Source organism: Carassius carassius, chromosome 45 (genome assembly GCF_963082965.1).
Source record: "Carassius carassius chromosome 45, fCarCar2.1, whole genome shotgun sequence".
NCBI lineage: Eukaryota > Metazoa > Chordata > Actinopteri > Cypriniformes > Cyprinidae > Carassius > Carassius carassius.
The window spans coordinates 2,735,181-2,754,595 of NC_081799.1; the positions used below are offsets into that span (position 1 = coordinate 2,735,181).

General features: G+C 37.7%; 1 protein-coding gene across 2 annotated transcripts in view; it reads right to left on the bottom strand.

Moving 5' to 3' along the window:
• Positions 1-19,415, bottom strand: part of wrn (WRN RecQ like helicase) — a 74,882-nt gene that overhangs the window by 4,651 nt on the left and 50,816 nt on the right. For both annotated transcript variants that reach the window (XM_059538701.1, XM_059538702.1), the window contains exons 16-34: positions 17,790-17,872; positions 17,593-17,699; positions 17,282-17,469; positions 16,393-16,567; positions 16,128-16,309; positions 15,931-16,032; positions 14,438-14,530; positions 14,229-14,358; positions 13,283-13,453; positions 11,573-11,667; positions 10,912-10,972; positions 10,725-10,789; positions 10,470-10,551; positions 10,252-10,364; positions 7,618-7,732; positions 2,604-2,735; positions 1,773-1,935; positions 924-1,060; positions 17-136 (exon numbers count right to left, since the gene is read on the bottom strand). In XM_059538701.1, the coding sequence (XP_059394684.1) occupies positions 17-136; positions 924-1,060; positions 1,773-1,935; positions 2,604-2,735; positions 7,618-7,732; positions 10,252-10,364; positions 10,470-10,551; positions 10,725-10,789; positions 10,912-10,972; positions 11,573-11,667; positions 13,283-13,453; positions 14,229-14,358; positions 14,438-14,530; positions 15,931-16,032; positions 16,128-16,309; positions 16,393-16,567; positions 17,282-17,469; positions 17,593-17,699; positions 17,790-17,872 (2,314 nt within the window). The remainder of the gene's footprint in view (positions 1-16; positions 137-923; positions 1,061-1,772; positions 1,936-2,603; positions 2,736-7,617; positions 7,733-10,251; positions 10,365-10,469; positions 10,552-10,724; positions 10,790-10,911; positions 10,973-11,572; positions 11,668-13,282; positions 13,454-14,228; positions 14,359-14,437; positions 14,531-15,930; positions 16,033-16,127; positions 16,310-16,392; positions 16,568-17,281; positions 17,470-17,592; positions 17,700-17,789; positions 17,873-19,415) is intronic.

Consider the following 19,415-nt stretch of genomic DNA (forward strand, 5'->3'; position numbering starts at 1 on the left):
GACAGATATGAGTCACCTGTGGCATGGGAATACTGATGAAGAGCTCATCTTCACTTGTGTCCATGATGTCTGCCTCATGCCGTGACTCTCCAATCACACTTTTAACAGCAGATCTGTCTGCAGACGCTGATTTATCCTACAGTGATGAAACACATCTGTTAGCGTTTGATCCCTGCACACGGGTATCTCAGGAACTCATGCACCTGGTAACGTGACCTACACAAACATGGAAGCAGTTACTGGCTAAAACATCCACAATTTTTTAAATAAGAAATCAGCAGTAAAACAATCAAAATCTAGTAAAGGCTTCAGTGAGACAAGAATATACTACAGCTCCCAAAGCCATGGACACAAAGCGGATGATCCCACATCTGGAGATGGGCATGCAGGGATGATGGCTAAGAAAAACAGAGTAGGTCTGCATTAATCAGTCTGAAAGACACAGCAGATGTTACGTCAAAGTCTTAGTCTCCTGAAGTGTCCAAGAGCTCAACAAAGGCTGCACTGACACTGCAAGTCTTGCACAGATCCGATCTTTTGACCATATCTGATTTTTGTGTCCTCCCTGTTTTGTGTCCTCACTTTGACAGGACTGGTCCACGATATCTGTGTTTACATCAGTGATCTCTTTACTATGCATATGGTCGTATACCCTCAGGTTTTGAAAGTCAGTGTTATTAAAATTATATAATTCATGTCGGACAACAGCTGTCGATGCTGATGTTTTGCAGTTTCTAGTTTCTAAGATAACACTGATTTCCTTTTCCTGACATTAATGGGAGAGGTACTGAACGTTAGTATTTTTCATGAATCGGACACTCATGTGACAGCACTGTGCTGACCTCTACTGGTGCATTTCAGACAAATAAGAATAGTTCAATAAAATGCTCTACTATAGTTCAAAGTGGCAGGAGTGAACACACCAGAGGCTGGATCCAGGAGATCTCATGATGTGCTGTGGATGAAGCTTCTCGCTGGAGTTCATAAAGTGCCAGCCTTAGCAGGAAGTTACTGACATCTTCAGGGACACGTGACCGGATCGCTTTAAAATCACTCAGATCTGTTCAGGAATAAAACAGAAATAATACAAGTGATGGTGTGTACTTGTTATGTGTACTTACTATAGTAAAAGTCAGTATCTAAATTATGCATAATTACAAGCAACTAAACCTAAACCACTGTATTAATGATTGAATACATGAATATTAATCATTTGTACGTTCACTCGACTGATTTGCTGAAATCAAAAAAGGGACGATAATAGGTGAGCGCCAGCCAATGGGATGCCGTTAGCGCATTAACACCACCCACTACCGGAAAACTCAGCTGTTCTTAAAAGCTGAAGACTTCCATAGGAACGCCGTTATTTTGGCAGGAAAATACAACAAATAATTTTGTTTAAATGTATTGCTTCAATTCCCTCTCTCTCTCTCTGTGTGTGAGAGAAAGCGACGGCGATTTGTGAGCCTTCACACTAGAGTTTACAGTACATCATATACAGATGTGCCATTCAGGTGAACTAAAAAAAAAAAACACAGATCGCCTGACGGAGAGTGAAACTCTGAAGCCCTCGGTCAGAGAGTGTTCGCGAGTGAAAATATATCTGTTCTAAACTTATACTAGCCTCCAACACACACTGGTGAGTGAAATCTGAGAATTTATTAGACATTGGCTAATATTAGACATCATTTAGTCGCCAGAAGGAAGATTTAGTCGCATATGCGAGTGATTTACTCGCAATGTAGAGGGTTGACTTGTGAAATGCGTTTAACCTGAGCTGACTGGAGGAGAGGCGATGCTTTTTCTGATGGTGTTATAGATGGAGGCTGAGAGTCCAGCTCTGTCTGTATCCACAGCACAGCCCATCTTCTGAGCCTGCAACAGATGAGACTCCACCACTGCCATGGGCAGACTGCGAGCATCTGCTACCTGTCTCTACACAAGACAACACGTACATCCACATGACATAACTGCTGCTTCGGCATCAAAATATACTGGCTTCATGACATCAGGATCAATTTTTGTTTATCCAAAAATAATTAAATAAACACTAAAAACATAATAAAAATGCAATCCAGATATTTTAAATTCATAAAAATTTCAATTAATATAAACAATATAAAATACCAAGAGGTGTAACAGGCATGAGATTGTAACAGACATAATAATCACATTCTTATTAAAAGGGTGAATTCTTGGTAAAAAAAAGAAATAAATCTGGGACAAATTTTTATTATTGCTATTGTTGATGATGCAATGAAGCATACACAACAAATGCTTCTAAACTATTTTAAAATAGGATTTTTAGCAATGTTCCAATGTCAAAAACATCTTCAAAAGATCTTCTCTCCCATTGATTCCTGTCCGTTTAATATTGTCCTATTTAACAAATAAAAATAAAAAAACACCAAATATACGTCTCATGCTACACACATTCATGAAATTAACATTTGTCAACCCCAATTGTTGTGCATTGCTGTAGCATTTCTTTTAAACATCCTCAGACGAATTTATTTTGCTATGTTTTAACTACTGATGGAGAAATTCTACATACTACATAATTGCATATAAGAAAGCATGATAAACAGGAGTGAATTTCATACCATGCTCTTGTGCTCCATCTGAAACAGTCTGTATGTGACAGAGACACTGTACGGTAGAGACTGACCCACAGAACTGTACTCACGGCTAGACTCTGTTTGGACAGGTGGAACAGAGCTGGAGGAATCATCCACCTAAATCACAGAACAACTCATTAGCATAAAGTATAACACTTCATACTGAACAGTATCAGCCCATAAACCCTGGGCCACGGAGCCTCACTATAAAATGGTTATGTGGTTCTGGATGCGGACAGGTCAATCCAGTGATCTAGTAACAGCTGTGACATGAAAGAGCTGCTACTGTGTAAATCAATGCAGACCAGCCACAGAAAACATTAAAGCAGACACCATTCAATTAGATAAAAAAAGTTTTTAATGTTAATGTGTTTAAAGTCATATACTTTGTTTGTTTTTCTAAAAAAAAAGAATTCACGGATGTACTGAATTGTACTGAATTGGAGTATTCAAATATATTTTGCTGCGTATTATGTTGATCAGCACACTTTATCTGTGAACTAGGGCTGACGCTGAATAGTCGAAGATTTAATGCTTTGATAGCAACAGCCTGATTCAACTACCAATCTCACAAATATTCAGATAGGTGTTATGATCATGACATTTTGGGGATGCTCAATGCTAAATTCAAATTTCAAGTTTCATTTTCTATAATCCGTAACTGACAGGAACATCTTGGCAGCAGGGATTTAATCTTTAACAAGACTCAAATTGACACAGGCAGGGTGAAAGACTGGATTTTTTTCAATCAAGTAGGGACCAAAAGTGATTTCAAAACATTTCAGCCGGTTTTAATTATATTTTTGCATGCTGTGAACATTGTCACTGATCCTGTGCATGCTCAAGAATGGCTAAGCACCCACATAAAAACTTGAGATAATATCTATTCACTATCATATTGGCATCACTGATCTGGCAAAACCTACAATACTTAACGAGATTGTGAAGACGACGAGGGACAGCTTTTTAGTGAATATATACTATACTATATATAATCCATTTAGAATTAGAATAAAACTTTTATTTTTCGGCCACACACATGCTGCAAAGTTTTGGGAATGACATACCCATATTTATGCGGGATTCACACTCGAAAGAGCAATGGATGGGACAAAAATATGGGTGAAAATGTAAGTGAATTGAGTCTAGAGCACACATTCTGAAGCACCTGCAGTATTTAATTCTGGAAAAAGGTCTGGAAAAAACGAGCTGTGTTTGAGCAGTTTTCACAGCAGCTCATATTTAGGCGGTCACACAGAGCTTTATGTACAGTTTAAAGTATGCTTCATAGTTTTCATTTTAATCGATACCGATACTGCTTATCAATACCGATATGTATCGATACTGTTATCGATAATATTTGGTGCAAAAAAAATGAAGTGAAAAGTTGTTAATATTTGAAAAAGTTATTTTATTAATGCTGAACTTTATCAACTATATTTACGTTCTTCAGTCAAGAACAGCATGACTGAGTAATTGATGGAATTTATATTTTTGGGTGAACTGTCCCTTCAATGACAAGTTGCAGAATGTGTAGTACTTTCCCTTTAAGAGGTGCATGCATCTGTTTTCTCTCAACTTTTTACATTCACTTTAGACATTAACTGTGCTTATATGTTAATCTTGTGTGGTTTTGACAGTATTAGTGCAATCAGACGAATAATAAGTAATAAGCTGCTGTTTACACATGCACATGTGAACAGCACGCAAATGAAACGTTTAACCGACAAGGCTTTACAGCACGTGGAAATAAAATACTTTTGTGATGGCGAATAAGTCTCGTGAGTGTAACTGTATCTTCAACATTTGATGTAAATGTGTCTCGTGAGTTTCAGCTGGAGCCGCGAGACATAATATAGCGCATTGCTTGAGGTAGATGTGTTTTGTTAGTAAATGTTTCATTATATTACTAGTGTTGCCTACTTCGTTAACTATTACTCTACTGTATATATTTCATCTAACACTGCTGTCGCTTAATTTTGTAATGAGAGCCCACACTTTCAAATGTTTCACTTTTGCCGCAATGACTGACTGACTGCACACACACACAGCACATGCGCTGCATATCACACACACTTCACACAAACCACAGCTACACCATTAAGTGAAGAAAAATGACAAGCAGCAGCTTCTAATTTGTCATTAACATTGAAGTATACGGAGATAAAACAACGCAAGTATCGATAGCAGTATCGATGCTATCGATGCGTCTCTACTTCCTCCGCTGAGGAGAGCCAGAGCCCCGGCCCCCGTCATGTACACCTTCTACAGAGGTACCATCGAGAGCATCCTGTCGAGCTGCATCACTGTGTGGTATGGCGCCTGCAACGCGTCCTGCCGAAAGACTCTGCAACGCATAGTGAGAGCAGCTGAGAAGATCATTGGTGTCTCTCTCCCCTCCCTCCAGGACATTTATGGAACCCGTCTCACCCGCAAAGCCCTCTGCATCACAGGTGATCCCACTCACCCATCACACAGCTTCTGCTACCATCAGGGAGGAGACTGCGGAGTCTCCAGGCCAGGACCAGCAGACTGAAGGACAGCTTCATGCATCAGGCTGTCAGGAAGCTGAACTCCCTCCCAAACTTGCCCCCCCTCCCCTCTTCTGCCCCAGGCACCACTGAACTATGAACCCCCCCCCCCCCCCCCCCCCCCCCCCACACCCCCCACACACACACTAATTATATGATGGCATGCACTAGTCACTTTGTGCAGCATTGGTCTGCTCACTACCTCATTCTCCATGGAACTGACGTCATTCCACTACCTCATCAGTCAGTTAAATAACATAACTGCTCTTGAGCCCTTTGTCACTTTAATCAGACTTAAGGTATTTTTAATAAGGGATTTTTTTTGCACTAAAAAAACACTTTTATCTGCACTGTTGTTCACTTCATTGATTTGCACTATATCTGTAATTTGCCTTGCGCTGCTTTATTTAAACTTTATTTTTAATTTTATTATATGCCTTTTTATTTTTTACATTCCCTTATTGTATAGTTGTATCTACATTTTATATTTGATCTAGAATTTTAGGCTTTAATGTTAATTTTATCTGTATGCACCGGGGTCTGAGAGTAACGCAATTTCGATTCTCTGTATGTATGTATTGTACAGTCGTGGCCAAAAGTTTTGAGAATTACATAAATATTAGTTTTCAAAACGTTTGCTGCTAAACTGCTTTTAGATCTTTGTTTCAGTTGTTTCTGTGATGTACTGAAATATAATTACAAGCACTTCATACGTTTCAAAGGCTTTTATCGACAATTACATAACATTTATGCAAAGAGTCAGTATTTGCAGTGTTGGCCCTTTTTCAGGACCTCTGCAATTCGACTGGGCATGCTCTCAATCAACTTCTGGGCCAAATCCTGACTGATAGCAACCCATTCTTTCATAATCACTTCTTGGAGTTGTTTGTCCACCCGCCTCTTGAGGATTGACCACAGGATCTCAATGGGATTAAGATCTGGGGAGTTTCCAGGCCATGGACCCAACATTTCAACATTCTGGTCCCCAAGCCACTTAGTTATCACTTTTGCCTTATGGCACGGTGCTCCATCGAGCTGGAAAATGCATTGTTCTTCACCAAACTGTTGTTGGATTGTTGGAAGAAGTTGCTGTTGGAGGGTGTTTTGGTACCATTCTTTATTCATGGCTGTGTTTTTGGGCAGAATTGTGAGTGAGCCCACTCCATTGGATGAGAAGCAACCCCACACATGAATGGTGTCAGGATGCTTTACTGTTGGCATGACACAGGATTGATGGTAGTGCTCACCTTTTCTTCTCCGGACAAGTCTTTTTCCAGATGCCCGAAACAATCGGAAAGGGGCTTCATCGGAGAATATGACTTTGCCCCAGTCCTCAGCAGTCCATTCACTATACTTTCTGCAGAAGATCAATCTGTCCCTGATGTTTTTTTTGGAGAGAAGTGGCTTCTTTGCTGCCCTTCTTGACACCAGGCCATCTTCCAAAATTCTTGGCCTCACTGTTCGTGCAGCTGCGCTCACACCTGCCTGCTGCCATTCCTGAGCAAGCTCTGCACTGGTGGCACTCCGATCCCGCAGCTGAATCCTCTTTAGGAGACGATCCTGGTGCTTGCTGGACTTTCTTGGACGCCCTGAAGCCTTCTTTACAAGAATTGAACCTCTTTCCTTGAAGTTCTTGATGATCCTATAAATTGTTGATTTAGGTGCAATCTTAGTAGCCAAAATATCCTTGCCTGTGAAGCCATATTTTTGCAACGCAATGATGGCTGCACGCGTTTCTTTGCAGGTCACCATGGTTAACAATGGAAGAACAATGATTTCAAGCATCACCCTCCTTTTAACATGTCAAGTCTGCCATTCAAACCCAATCAGCCTGACATAATGATCTCCAGCCTTGTGCTCGTCAACATTCTCACCTGAGTTAACAAGACGATTACTGAAATGATCTCAGCAGGTCCTTTAATGACAGCAATGAAATGCAGTGGAAAGGTTTTTTTGGGATTAAGTAAATTTTCATGGCAAAGAAGGACTATGCAATTCATCTGATCACTCTTCATAACATTCTGGAGTATATACAAATTGCTATTATAAAAACTTAAGCAGCAACTTTTCCAATTTCCAATATTTATGTAATTCTCAAAACTTTTGGCCACAACTGTACATGTGGAAATTGACAATAAAGCAGACTTGACTCGACTTGAGTATCGTTTGTCCTGAAGCTTATTGAAGCCCAATTACATACCGGTCAAAAAAAATACCGGTTCTCGGTACCCATCCCTAGTGAACAGTCATTATTTTTGCAACATACATCCCATTAAATAGGTCCTTTGAAATTGTTATGTTTATTTTTTTTATTGCAACAAATAACAACATGCTCTTTTGTTGATTTTAACTGCTTCCATTTGGATATGTAAATGTAAAATGTAAATAATAAAATGCTTAAAATAATGCAGCCTTGGTAAACATATTGTAGTAAAATGTAGTGTAGAATATAGAATGTTTAGCAGTACCTGTAAGCTGTGTGTCTGACAGAATTTGAGGATGACATCAATCAGATGTGTTAACATGGCTGCTTTGGCTTCTGAAACACCATCCACTTGTTTCAAGCTGGATAATGAGCATGGCCTGCCAAAGAAATATAAACATTAAAAACTTCAAAACATGACCACTAATAAAATGTCATGTCTACTTAAACACTATAAATTTAACATTAAGCATCAGTACATAGTGGGCTTTTTCAATAATTAAGGTGCAGTATGGAAGAAAAATAATGACAATTGTCTTTGAAACAAAAACTGAAAGGCTTCCACGCATGACAAATAATGGAAGTGAGAGAAAAGTGTTCATTGCATTTGAAATATGGATATTTTTCTGACAAAAAATATTCACCCGACAGAGAGGTGTGAGGCACATTTATTATGAATGCACTGGATTTATCTGACGCCTTGTGGACTGTTCAACTGCAACACCCACTGACTGCAATGATAAAGCTTGGAATAGCCAGGACAATTTTAATATAACTCAGACTGGATTCGTCTGAGAAGAAAGTCATACAAACCTAGGCTCTGCACTGCACTGGCTCCCTATCAAACATCGTATAGATTTTAAAATCTTGCTTGTTACTTATAAAGCCCTGAATGGTTTAGCACCTCAGTATTTGAATGAGCTCCTGTTACATTATAATACTCTACATTCGCTGAGTTCCCAAAACTCAGGTAATTTGATAATACCTAGAATATCAAAATCAACTGCGGGCGGCAGATCCTTTTCCTATTTGGCGCCCAAACTCTGGAATAACCTACCTAACATTGTTCGGGAGGCAGACACACTCTTGCAGTTTAAATCTAGATTAAAGACCCATCTCTTTAACCTGGCTTACACATAACATACTAATATGCTTCTTATATCCAAATCCGTTAAAGGATTTTTAGGCTGGGATATTCTGAGGTCACCGTAGCCACCAGATCCAGTCTGTATCCAAATCAGAGGGTCACTGCAGTCACCCGGATCCAGTACGTATCCGGACCAGATGGTGGATCAGCACCTAGAAAGGACCTCTACATCCCTGAAACACAGCGGAGACCAGGACAACTAGAGCCCCAGATACAGATCCCCTGTAAAGACCTTGTCTCAGAGGAGCACCAGGACAAGACCACAGGAAACAGATGATTCTTCTGCACAATCTGACTTTGCTGCAGCCTGGAATTGAACTACTGGTTTCGTCTGGTCAGAGGAGAACTGGCCCCCCAACTGAGCCTGGTTTCTCCCAAGGTTTTTTTCTCCATTCTGTCACCGATGGAGTTTCGGTTCCTTGCCGCTGTCGCCTCTGGCTTGCTTAGTTGGGGACACTTCATCTACAGCGATATCGTTGACTTGATTGTAAATGATTGCACAGACACTATTTAAACTGAACTGAGCTGGATGATGACATCACTGAATTCAAAGATGAACTGCCTTTTTGCTTTGACACACTATTTTCCTATTTAATAATGTTCAGTTGCTTTGTTACAATCTATTTTGTTAAAAGCGCTATATAAATAAAGGTGACTTGACTTGACTAATTCTAACATTTGGTAATATTCAATGATGAACTGCCTTTAACTGTCATTTTGCATTATTGACACTGTTTTCCTAATTTATGCTGCTCAGTTGCTTTGATGCAATGTATTTTGTTTAAAGCGCTATAAGTAGTTAAGTTACTAAAGTAGTTAATTAACATTAACTATTGGAACCTTATTCTAAAGTGTTACCAGAAAATGTAGCGCGTTGCAATCTTCTGACCTCATTTGCTTGCCTGTATATAGTTTGCATCATCAATAAAGTGTATTCTGAGATGTTGGAGAAAGCTGTTTACATATAGGCTGAGAAACAAGTAACAGCGATGATGCTGAATTAAACATATCTGACACAATAATTTTTTCCACATATACTGGCCCCAATAATCATAACTTCTACCGCTTGCTCCCTTTCTGCAGATCAGTTTTGTGAATGAATGACTTTGGTCTTCATCAACAGCTGTTTGCATCACCTGCTGATGCCTAATTTTTACACATTTTAACCACAGAATTTGTGGAAGCGAATTTGTATAGTGAAATAAAATGGATCGAAAATTGCTTGTATTGTATTGCTTGCTTGACTGAGTCTTTCGCAAATGAATTCTGGAAGGTGAAAATGTATTATTGAATTTTTAATTATGAGAATGTGTGAATTGTTTTGAACTGAAATATTCAAAGTTTAAATAAGCAACTATGTTAAATGTCAGCCCCTAAACATGCAAGCCCTGATAATACAAGTCATTAAAATGCAAACACTGTTAATAAAACTGCATTATTTTATTAGTGCAATTCAAGATGTTCAAGAGTTCTTTTTTGGTTCAAAGACATTTGTCATTATCCTTCTTCTATAGTGCAGTCACATTAGTGAAATATAGGTAAAATTATGTGGCTAAAAAGTCTAGTGTATTGTCAATAACGTAGCCATGTATAAAGCAGATTTCTACTGGTCAATCAAATCTTTCAATTGCACAGATTTTCACAGGAATGAATGGATTTTGCAACTCTGGATGGATTGGATTTTTCAAAGTTAAAGGAAATGCTCTTTTTGGAGGACTACACTATTCTACACCACCCAAAGGCCAACATTACCTTGATTTTGCCATATCCAGGAGTATTTTATTGGTAGCCAGTAGAGCTGGTGGGATGTCTCTGAGACCAGCTAATTTCTGACGTTCAGAAACCAGCTCACCATACAGCTCAGACTGTAAAAGTAAGGCTAACAGTTAGAAAAACAGTGCTGTGTATCCTTCAGAAATCACCCAGTTGCTTTTACAAAACGAGAAACATGAGTGTTTAATATTCAGTACCTGTAGCTGGATCTCTCTAGCAGAAACCGCTGGAGTCTGGGCTCTGACATTCGTGTGCATCTGGGTTGACCTAACAGCTGATCTGTATACAAATATTAAATGTCATTTTTCATACAAACAGATGTTACTCTAACCTACAACATTTTGAAATGTGACAAATTTAGTGGTGAAAATCTCTGAATGAAACAAACAAACCATAAGCAAACAAAGCCAAAGTCAAAAAGTCAGTTCATGATATTTATGCATGATTCATACCTGGATGGTAAATCTGCTTTCTTCACAATCTGATGGTTGTCAACTTCAGAACTGACCTTTGCCCTCTGAAATTAAACAAGAGATGGCTGCAGTAAAACTTTACAGTAATTTTTTTTTTTTTTTTTATAGTAAAACTATAAGTTAAAAGGATAAAAAAAAACTGATTTCATTAATGGAAGATACTGACCCAAATGCAATCTGACTTCAGGTAAGAAGCAGTAGACTCAAGAGCTGGATCTGCTTTTTTCCTGGAAGGACATTATCAGAAATACAATAAAAATGCATTCAGAGATCTATGTGCCATTGTGTTTTGCATGGCAGAAAAATTTCCAGTCCCTACTATTCTGCAATGTCACAAAACGACAACTTTCACAATGCTGCATTAGGTATATTAGGGAAAAAGCAAACAAAATGCAAAAATCACAGAAGAAAAAACAGTTACATGTTTTGTTAAATTTAGGCTGAGTATTAGAATGAATGCACTGGAATCTGTGCAGCAGCAGCAAAAGAAAGCACTTCATGACAAGGTGTAGCTACAGGAAGAGTCTACTCAAAAGAAAACCAGTACCACAAAGGTTTTAGCGCTCTCATCACACCACTGATAAACATATTTGATCATAAAAAGAGATGAAAAGGAAAAATGGGAAAGAAACAAAATCTGGTAAAATGACAAGTATAAACATAATGCAGTCTGCTCTCTGTTCTAAACATATAACAAAATAACTAATTCTGTCCATGTTAACGGCCTTTCATAAACATTGAATTTGACTGGTGGCCCAGGTTTGCTAAAGGGACACAATGTGTCCTCAACTACAAAGTGCACTGTTGGTAAGATGTGAGTGCCTTACCGCGGTACACAGTCTCTGCTGAACAGATCTCTGTTTGGCTGCAGAAGGAGTCGTCTGTGCCTCTCATCTTCAGCTTTACTCAGCCATGATCTGCCCTGAGCGAAACATTTACAATGTTGATTAATATATGAAGACTTTGGTTCCGAAACACAGTAAATCCATTTGGATTAATTATTGTAAAAATTTGTTTTCTTTACCAAGAATGTGGCAAGATGAAAACCACGAATTTCTGTTTCAAACTTTCACATAGCATTTTTAGGTTGTAATAATATTAAAAACTTAAAATCCAGGTATTGATTTTAAAAGATTATAATTTGTTTTTGTTTTTTTTTTCAATTCCCAAAATGCTATAAATCCATGATACTTTTCTCAAAATGCAATAAATCAGTTGAATGAATATGAAAGTTATTTTTCCTATTGAAACTGATGAAAACACTCGACATAGTAAGTTGATTCACATATGACAGCGTCTGAACTTGGTCAATACTAATCTTATGTACAGGCACTAGACTAAAAATACATCCATCAGTCATCGCTTCCAACATAAATTCAACAGGTAATCTTGTTAATGCTATTAATGAATTACAGCAATAAAATAAAATTTCATAATGCACAAAAACATGAACAACAATATCACATTAAACCACAGAAATTCCAAAATGACGCTTCCCTTACATTCCAAAAGTGCATTCATCTTTGCCATGTTACATTCCTTTGGTTGACTAGTGCTATGTGCTGTATTAACAAAAACATAAATGGCATTACTCTACACTCTATACTCTACCGGAAACACTTCCCATAACACCTGATGTACTTGCTACATCATTTGAAGAATGGCATCTACGCTAATATTAGTCTGTTTCTCTCTTATTCCGAGGTCAGCGTAGCCACCAGATCCAGTCTGTATCCAGATCAGAGGGTCACTGCAGTCACCCGGATCCAGTACGTATCCAGACCAGATGGTGGATCATCACCTAGAAAGGACCTCTATTGCCCTGAAAGACAGCGGAGACCAGGACAACTAGAGCCCCAGATACAGATCCCCTGTAAAGACCTTGTCTCAGAGGACCACCAGGACAAGACCACAGGAAACAGATGATTCTTCTGCACAATCTGACTTTGCTGCAGCCTGGAATTGAACTACTGGTTTCGTCTGGTCAGAGGAGAACTGGCCCCCCAACTGAGCCTGGTTTTTCCCAAGGTTTTTTTCTCCATTCTGTCACCGATGGAGTTTCGGTTCCTTGCTGCTGTCGCCTCTGGCTTGCTTAGTTGGGGTCACTTCATCTACAGCGATATCGTTGACTTGATTGTAAATGATTGCACAGACACTATTTAAACTGAACTGAGCTGGATGATGACATCACTGAATTCAAAGATGAACTGCCTTTTTGCTTTGACACACTATTTTCCTATTTAATAATGTTCAGTTGCTTTGTTACAATCTATTTTGTTAAAAGCGCTATATAAATAAAGGTGACTTGACTTGACTAATTCTAACATTTGGTAATATTTCTATTGACCTCAGGCACATAAAAGTGTCAGTCTTGTATATCATTCACATAGACACACAGAACACTTAATAGAAAGGGGGGGTCCCATCAGCTGAATTATTTGGGGAGGAATGCAGGGGTTTTGTCCTTTCTCCCTCTATAATGACTCTACTTGAAACATTCTTCATTTAATGGTTCATGACCAATCTTTAGCCAGTACCTTGGGTGTGAGTTTACAGAGGGTGCAGAATTTGCTCTGGCCCATGGTTTCCATCAGATATTTTTCAGCAACAAGTTCTCGGCTGAGAGCTTTCCAACAAGTTTCTGAGGTATCCCTGCCAATACCAAAGAGAGGGTGCTTCCGAAAGCGATCTGAAACCCGCTGAGAGGTCTAAAAGAGGGATGAGAAATGCATTTGTAAAGCTCTAACTTGCATGTAAAAGATGATTAAAATAAATCAAAGCCTTCATTCATGACTTCTTTTCATAGATCGATAATCTTTCATCTATGATCTTTTAATATACATAAATAGACATTTTTTTCTTCTAAACCTTTGGTTCCTGCGGTTGTACAGTAAGATGTTATTACTGGACCTATTCAAACCGGACAATGGACCATTTGGCCCCCGAATCCAGAAGTGTCCGCTATAATATCAAAGTAATTGAGCACCGATAATCATTGTTCTCACTAAAAACCATGAGATGTGCAGTTTAGTTTAAAGATAAATTATTATGCACATATAGCACTATTCGCTGTCATTACAACATAGCATACCACAGGAAAAATAATCAGGCACATCCACTACAAATATGCCATGTCTAAATTCATATAATTTTGGTTTAACATCTGTGCAATGACTTTATGTAATTTTAATGCTTATCTACATTAATGAGAGTGGAATATTTAATGTAAATGTGTATGTCGAAATAAAAACGTTGATACTCTATATCGTTTATTTAGTTACTTTTCTCTCTTCAGGAAAAAAAAGGCTATACGCATTTGTCAGTTTGTGTGCAGGTGCAAAAATCTTCCCAGCAAGTTTTGTTTTTATAAATCCCACCTTTTGTGTAAGAAGTGAACAGTTATAAATGAGGCCCCAGATCTTTATGACTCAGTGTTTAGTTTTGTACATTACTGGGTGTTGAACAGCTTTCTGTTTGACGTACTGAGCCCCGCAGGAAGAGGATGGGCGTCGTGATCCCGAACCTCTCATCCATAGCGCTGATGGCCTTCATCAGCTGATACGCACACAAGCCAAAGTCCTGCAGGACTACATCTGGATCATCTCTGTTCACACTGAAACCATACCAAAATAAGTCATCCTTCAGGAACTATTACAACGGTTTGAAGACACACAGAAAGCAGACTTACTCACCCTGACCTGCAGTTATCACAACAACTACTGCTACCCATAATTCCAGACGTCACTTTCCTCAGACGCTTGTCTTCAAAATGACACAAAATCAACCTAAGATCCGATAATAAAATATTATAAAAATATTACAATATGAAGAAAGTCATGTCTAATCAAAGTTGGTGCAAATGCAAGTTTTTCTAAATGTAAAAACTGTCACATTTCATGCCAGGGGAAGTCGTGGCCTGGTGGTTAGAGAGTCGGACTCCCAATCGAAGGGTTGTGGGTTCGAGTCTCGGGCCGGCAGGAATTGTGGGTGGGGGGAGTGCATGTACAGTTCTCTCTCCACCTTCAATACCACGACTGAGGTGCCCTTGAGCAAGGCACCGAACCCCCAACTGCTCCCCGGGCGCCGCAGCATAAAAAATGGCTGCCCACTGCTCCGGGTGTGTGTTCACAGTGTGTGTGTGTGTTCACTGCTCTGTGTGTGTGCACTTCGGATGGGTTAAATGCAGAGCACAAATTCTGAGTATGGGTCACCATACTTGGCCGAATGTCACTTCACTTCACTTCACTTCACTTCAAAAATCAAAAGAAATAAAAACGTTTTAATAATTCATGATAATATTATGACAGGCTAGGCAGCATCAGTGTTGTTTTAAGCTCATCATTCTGCACACAGGATGCGCATAAGCGCTCTGGCACCTTTAGTATTATAATACATTCCTGCACAATCAAAGATTATTAATAGTCTTTCTTGTTCTGTCCTATCTATCATATGTTGCTGCCTTTATTACTGTACTATACATTTAAAATAAATATCTTTTAGATTTCCATATAAATGTATATACTTGTTTTTTCATGAATGTATTTTACAACAATACAAAGAGCAATGTGTAACATTTTACCAGATTTAAAACTTATTCACTTTTTTGTAAATATTTTACTAAATTTGTTAAAATTATTGTGCACCCAATTATTAGATTTTTCTAGAATCTATCTCTATCTATCTTTTGCTGCTGAATTATCCACTAACCTAGTTTAAAATAGCATTTTTGCTGTAGATTATGATTATATATTTTTTATTTTATTTATTTTATTGAAATTAAGTTGTGTATATGTAGTAGATATCATTTAACACACAAAAAAGTGGTGATCAATACAACACAGAGAAGTACAGAAATTCTACATTGATTTAAAAAAAACTGCACTGGTATCGGATTGGATCGGTATCGGCAGATATTAGAATTTTCGGTATCCAATCGGTTCTGAAAAAATGGTATCGTTGCATCCCTTATATATTTAATATAAAAAGAACATATTTTCCTTAAATATATACATGCATGTGTGTGTATTTATACATACATACATAAAAATACACCCCACACACACATATATTATGTAAACAAAAACTTTATTTTGGATGCGTTTAATCATTTGACAGAACTAGTTTATTTCTTTCTTTGGGTCAAGTTGACATATTCTGGACAGATTAGAAAGTTAAATTCACTTACTTTCGCCGGCATTTGGTTGAATTCAAGTACTTTTCCATTTTTGCCATCATGTACATTTTGTTATCTCTAAAGTGCTCACTTTTGGATTGGTTGAGAATGAATCTAATGAAATCACAAAGAAGATATATTTTAAGAATTCCAACAGAAAAAAAATTTTGATAGTTGAACTAGTTAAGAAAATGAGGAGTTGTTGTCACCTATTTAGGGCCATATCTCCAGGCATCCATAGGACGTGACAGGCGCTGGGCAGCCCGTCTCTACCGGCCCTCCCGATCTCCTGATAGTATGACTCCATATCTTTGGGAGCTCCGTAATGGATGACCTTCCTGATATCAGATTTATTAATGCCCATCCCAAATGCCACAGTAGCCACCACACACTGCCGACAAATCCATGAAGAAACAACACTGTAACATACTGAAAAAAATATGTTTCTGCCGTGAGACTTTCAGTGTAATTCACCTGAATCTCATCCCTCATGAACTGATGCTGGGTTTCTCTCCTCCGTTTGATGCTCAGACCCGCGTGATAAACTCCACATGGTATATCCAGCTTGCACAGCGCCGCTGTCACACGCTCCGCCTCTTTCTTTGATGGACAGTACACAATAGCTGAGCCTTCAAGCTCAAAACCACCCCTACAAAACAAAACTTGTATACTTACAAAAAAATTAAAATTCTGTAACATAAGACATTGGCAAAATAAGTACAATGAGCAAAACTATGGCATATTTTAGATTTTGGATTAAATTGTTGTTTTGTGTAATTTGCTTGTCAAAATCTGATTTTCTGAGTGGGCACTGAAATTTGGCAATACATTAAAATAATATATATATTTTTTATAGATAATTAAAATAATTAATTCAAGTAATTCCAAAAGTTTCAATCACTGAATGTTCTTCATTGTTCAACAGTACATATATTACTTTAGATTTGTTTGTGATTAATGGGATTCAAAAAAAAAAATCTATACTTTTTACTCACAAATGGAAATTTGTACTCAAAATATTTTAGTGGTTGACACAACTAAAAAATATTGTATGCATTACAAAAATTTATTCTAGACATCACACAAAATCCCCTATGGAGATTTCCCAAGATTGTGAGAATCATGGTACTGAAAATTTGAAGGCAAATGTTCTAGGAGTAAATTAATAAATATGATTTTAGCTCTGTTCTTTTAGATATGTTTTTTTTCCAACTTATTGTCTTACTGTGCGCTACTGGGTCCTGGTCATCCGGTTAAAAACCACTGCATTACACAATCTTCAAACATTTCTCGTGCAAAATACTCCAAAAAAAAATACAAAGGATATTCCTCCCAAGTTACTATAAGAATCAACATGACCTACCCTTTTTTTTTGATGAGAAATTGTTTGAGGTCTTGGATAACGTCCCCAGACTTGCGATTGACATCCAGGTAGAGGTTTGGTCGGTCAAACGAGGTGCAGGTGATCAGGGGGTCGGTCAGATGAAGGCTCTTAACGATGTCCTCACGGATAGATGGACTCGCAGTAGCCGTGAGTGCCAAAATAGGCACCTGATTAAAGAATCAAATGTTAAGAATCGCACTATAAAATGATCAAAAACAATCTTTCAGTGATATCAGTCTATAACTTCATAATGACACAAAGTAGATTTCAAAAAAGAAAATATGGCTTACACCAGGCAGATTCTTCTTGAGTTTCCCTAGGTCTCGATACGCACTTCTGAAATCATGACCCCACTGAGAAATGCAATGAGCCTCGTCTACCGCAACCAGTGATAAACCTACAAACACACACAGTGGAGATGTTCCTCATTTAAAATGAAGGATTAAATTTATTCAAATGGCATTTTACTTCTTCCTGTTTGATTTACCAACAGTCCTGTCGAGCAGCGCTAGCAGAGGAATATTCCCAGAGCAGAATTCAGGCGTCATGTACACCACCCTAAAATGACCCCTGAAGACAAGAGAACAGGGAAAATAATGTCAGTGACTAAACACACATCACTAGCTGCTTCCATCTTTCCAATTTGCCTGAATTAAGATGCAGCCATGAATGAGCGCATGTTGGAAAAAAAGCGCTGAATTTATCATCAGTCTCATGAAGCCGCTTTCATATTGCTGTTCACTTAGTGCGCTGATGTGGTTGATGCTCACGAAATGCTCCAGCACGGACACAGCATGTAACTTTTAACAAGATTCACTTGTTTAAACCACTCTAAATTATATTAACATTTACTATATAACCATTATTTTGCTAATAAACATCTAAATAAATACAACTCTATGGAATTGAATCATTGTCGACGCGAGCGATCACAGTTTGAGTATAGTTCTGTGTAACTGCATAGATAAACCGCGCTGTCAGCAAGCATTTCATAATCTAGAAGGACAAAAACATTATTAATAATTTTGATATAGCATTCCAGTTGAGAAATGGAGTAAAATATGATGTTTTGTTTGTTATATTCCAATATTCATGAGAATATAATTCAGTGAATTAAAATTATCCAGTGAATTATTCCTCACTCTATTAAACAGCTTATAAACCTACTATAACGGTAGTTTAAAATGAAGTTGATATGTTTATTGTAATATACAGATTAAATTTAACATGAAAGTCAAATTTTCCACATAAAAAAAGATTACTGAAAAGAGGAAAAACTTTATAACAGTAAATAAGTATCAGTTCTGCATATCGGTTACCAGCACATAAACATGCAAATAATTGGTATCGGTTATTAAAAAAACAATATCAGTCGATCACTAATTACAGTATATATGAAAAAAATATTATATTCAGTGGCTTTTTCTATTTTTCTTAGTGACATTTAGTACCAGTTTATCAGGAAGACAAGTTTTTGCTCTCTTTGACTCGTTTTATGGAGCTTCATTTGCAAATGTTCTTTTTGCGATTTTCCAGTTTTGTGCATTATATTGGCATCTTTAGATGGATCTTCTGAAAAGAAACTACTCTTGTCTGTTTAAATGCTTAAATTCTTTTGTAATCTGTCTCTACATGTTTATATCGCTGGATATGTTGCCTTTTTAAGGTATAAATCAAAATATAATAACATATACACAGACTTACATAAAACACATATAGAGAGAGAAAATCTAATCTTTTTGTAATCTTGAAAATTGGAAAGGTTCCCTATTTGGTAACAATAATTCTCCCAGGAACAGCAATTTTTGTGATATCAACTTCAAATTGGGAACATAGCCTATGTTAATTACAGAGAGTCTTCCTCTTGCCCCCACACATGCATGAATGCATGATAATATCGTGTATCCGTGATCTCACAGGTTGGCAATATGACGATTTTAAAAATGACCACAACGCCCAACACTAATACTAGTAAATGGCTCTCTCCAGATCACTCCACAGCATCTCTAAGATTAAAAAAAAAAGTTCACCAAGAAATGATTTTTTTTTTTTTTTTTTTATAATTTACTCATCCTTTTGTCGGTCCAAACCAATATGACATTTGTTCACCTTT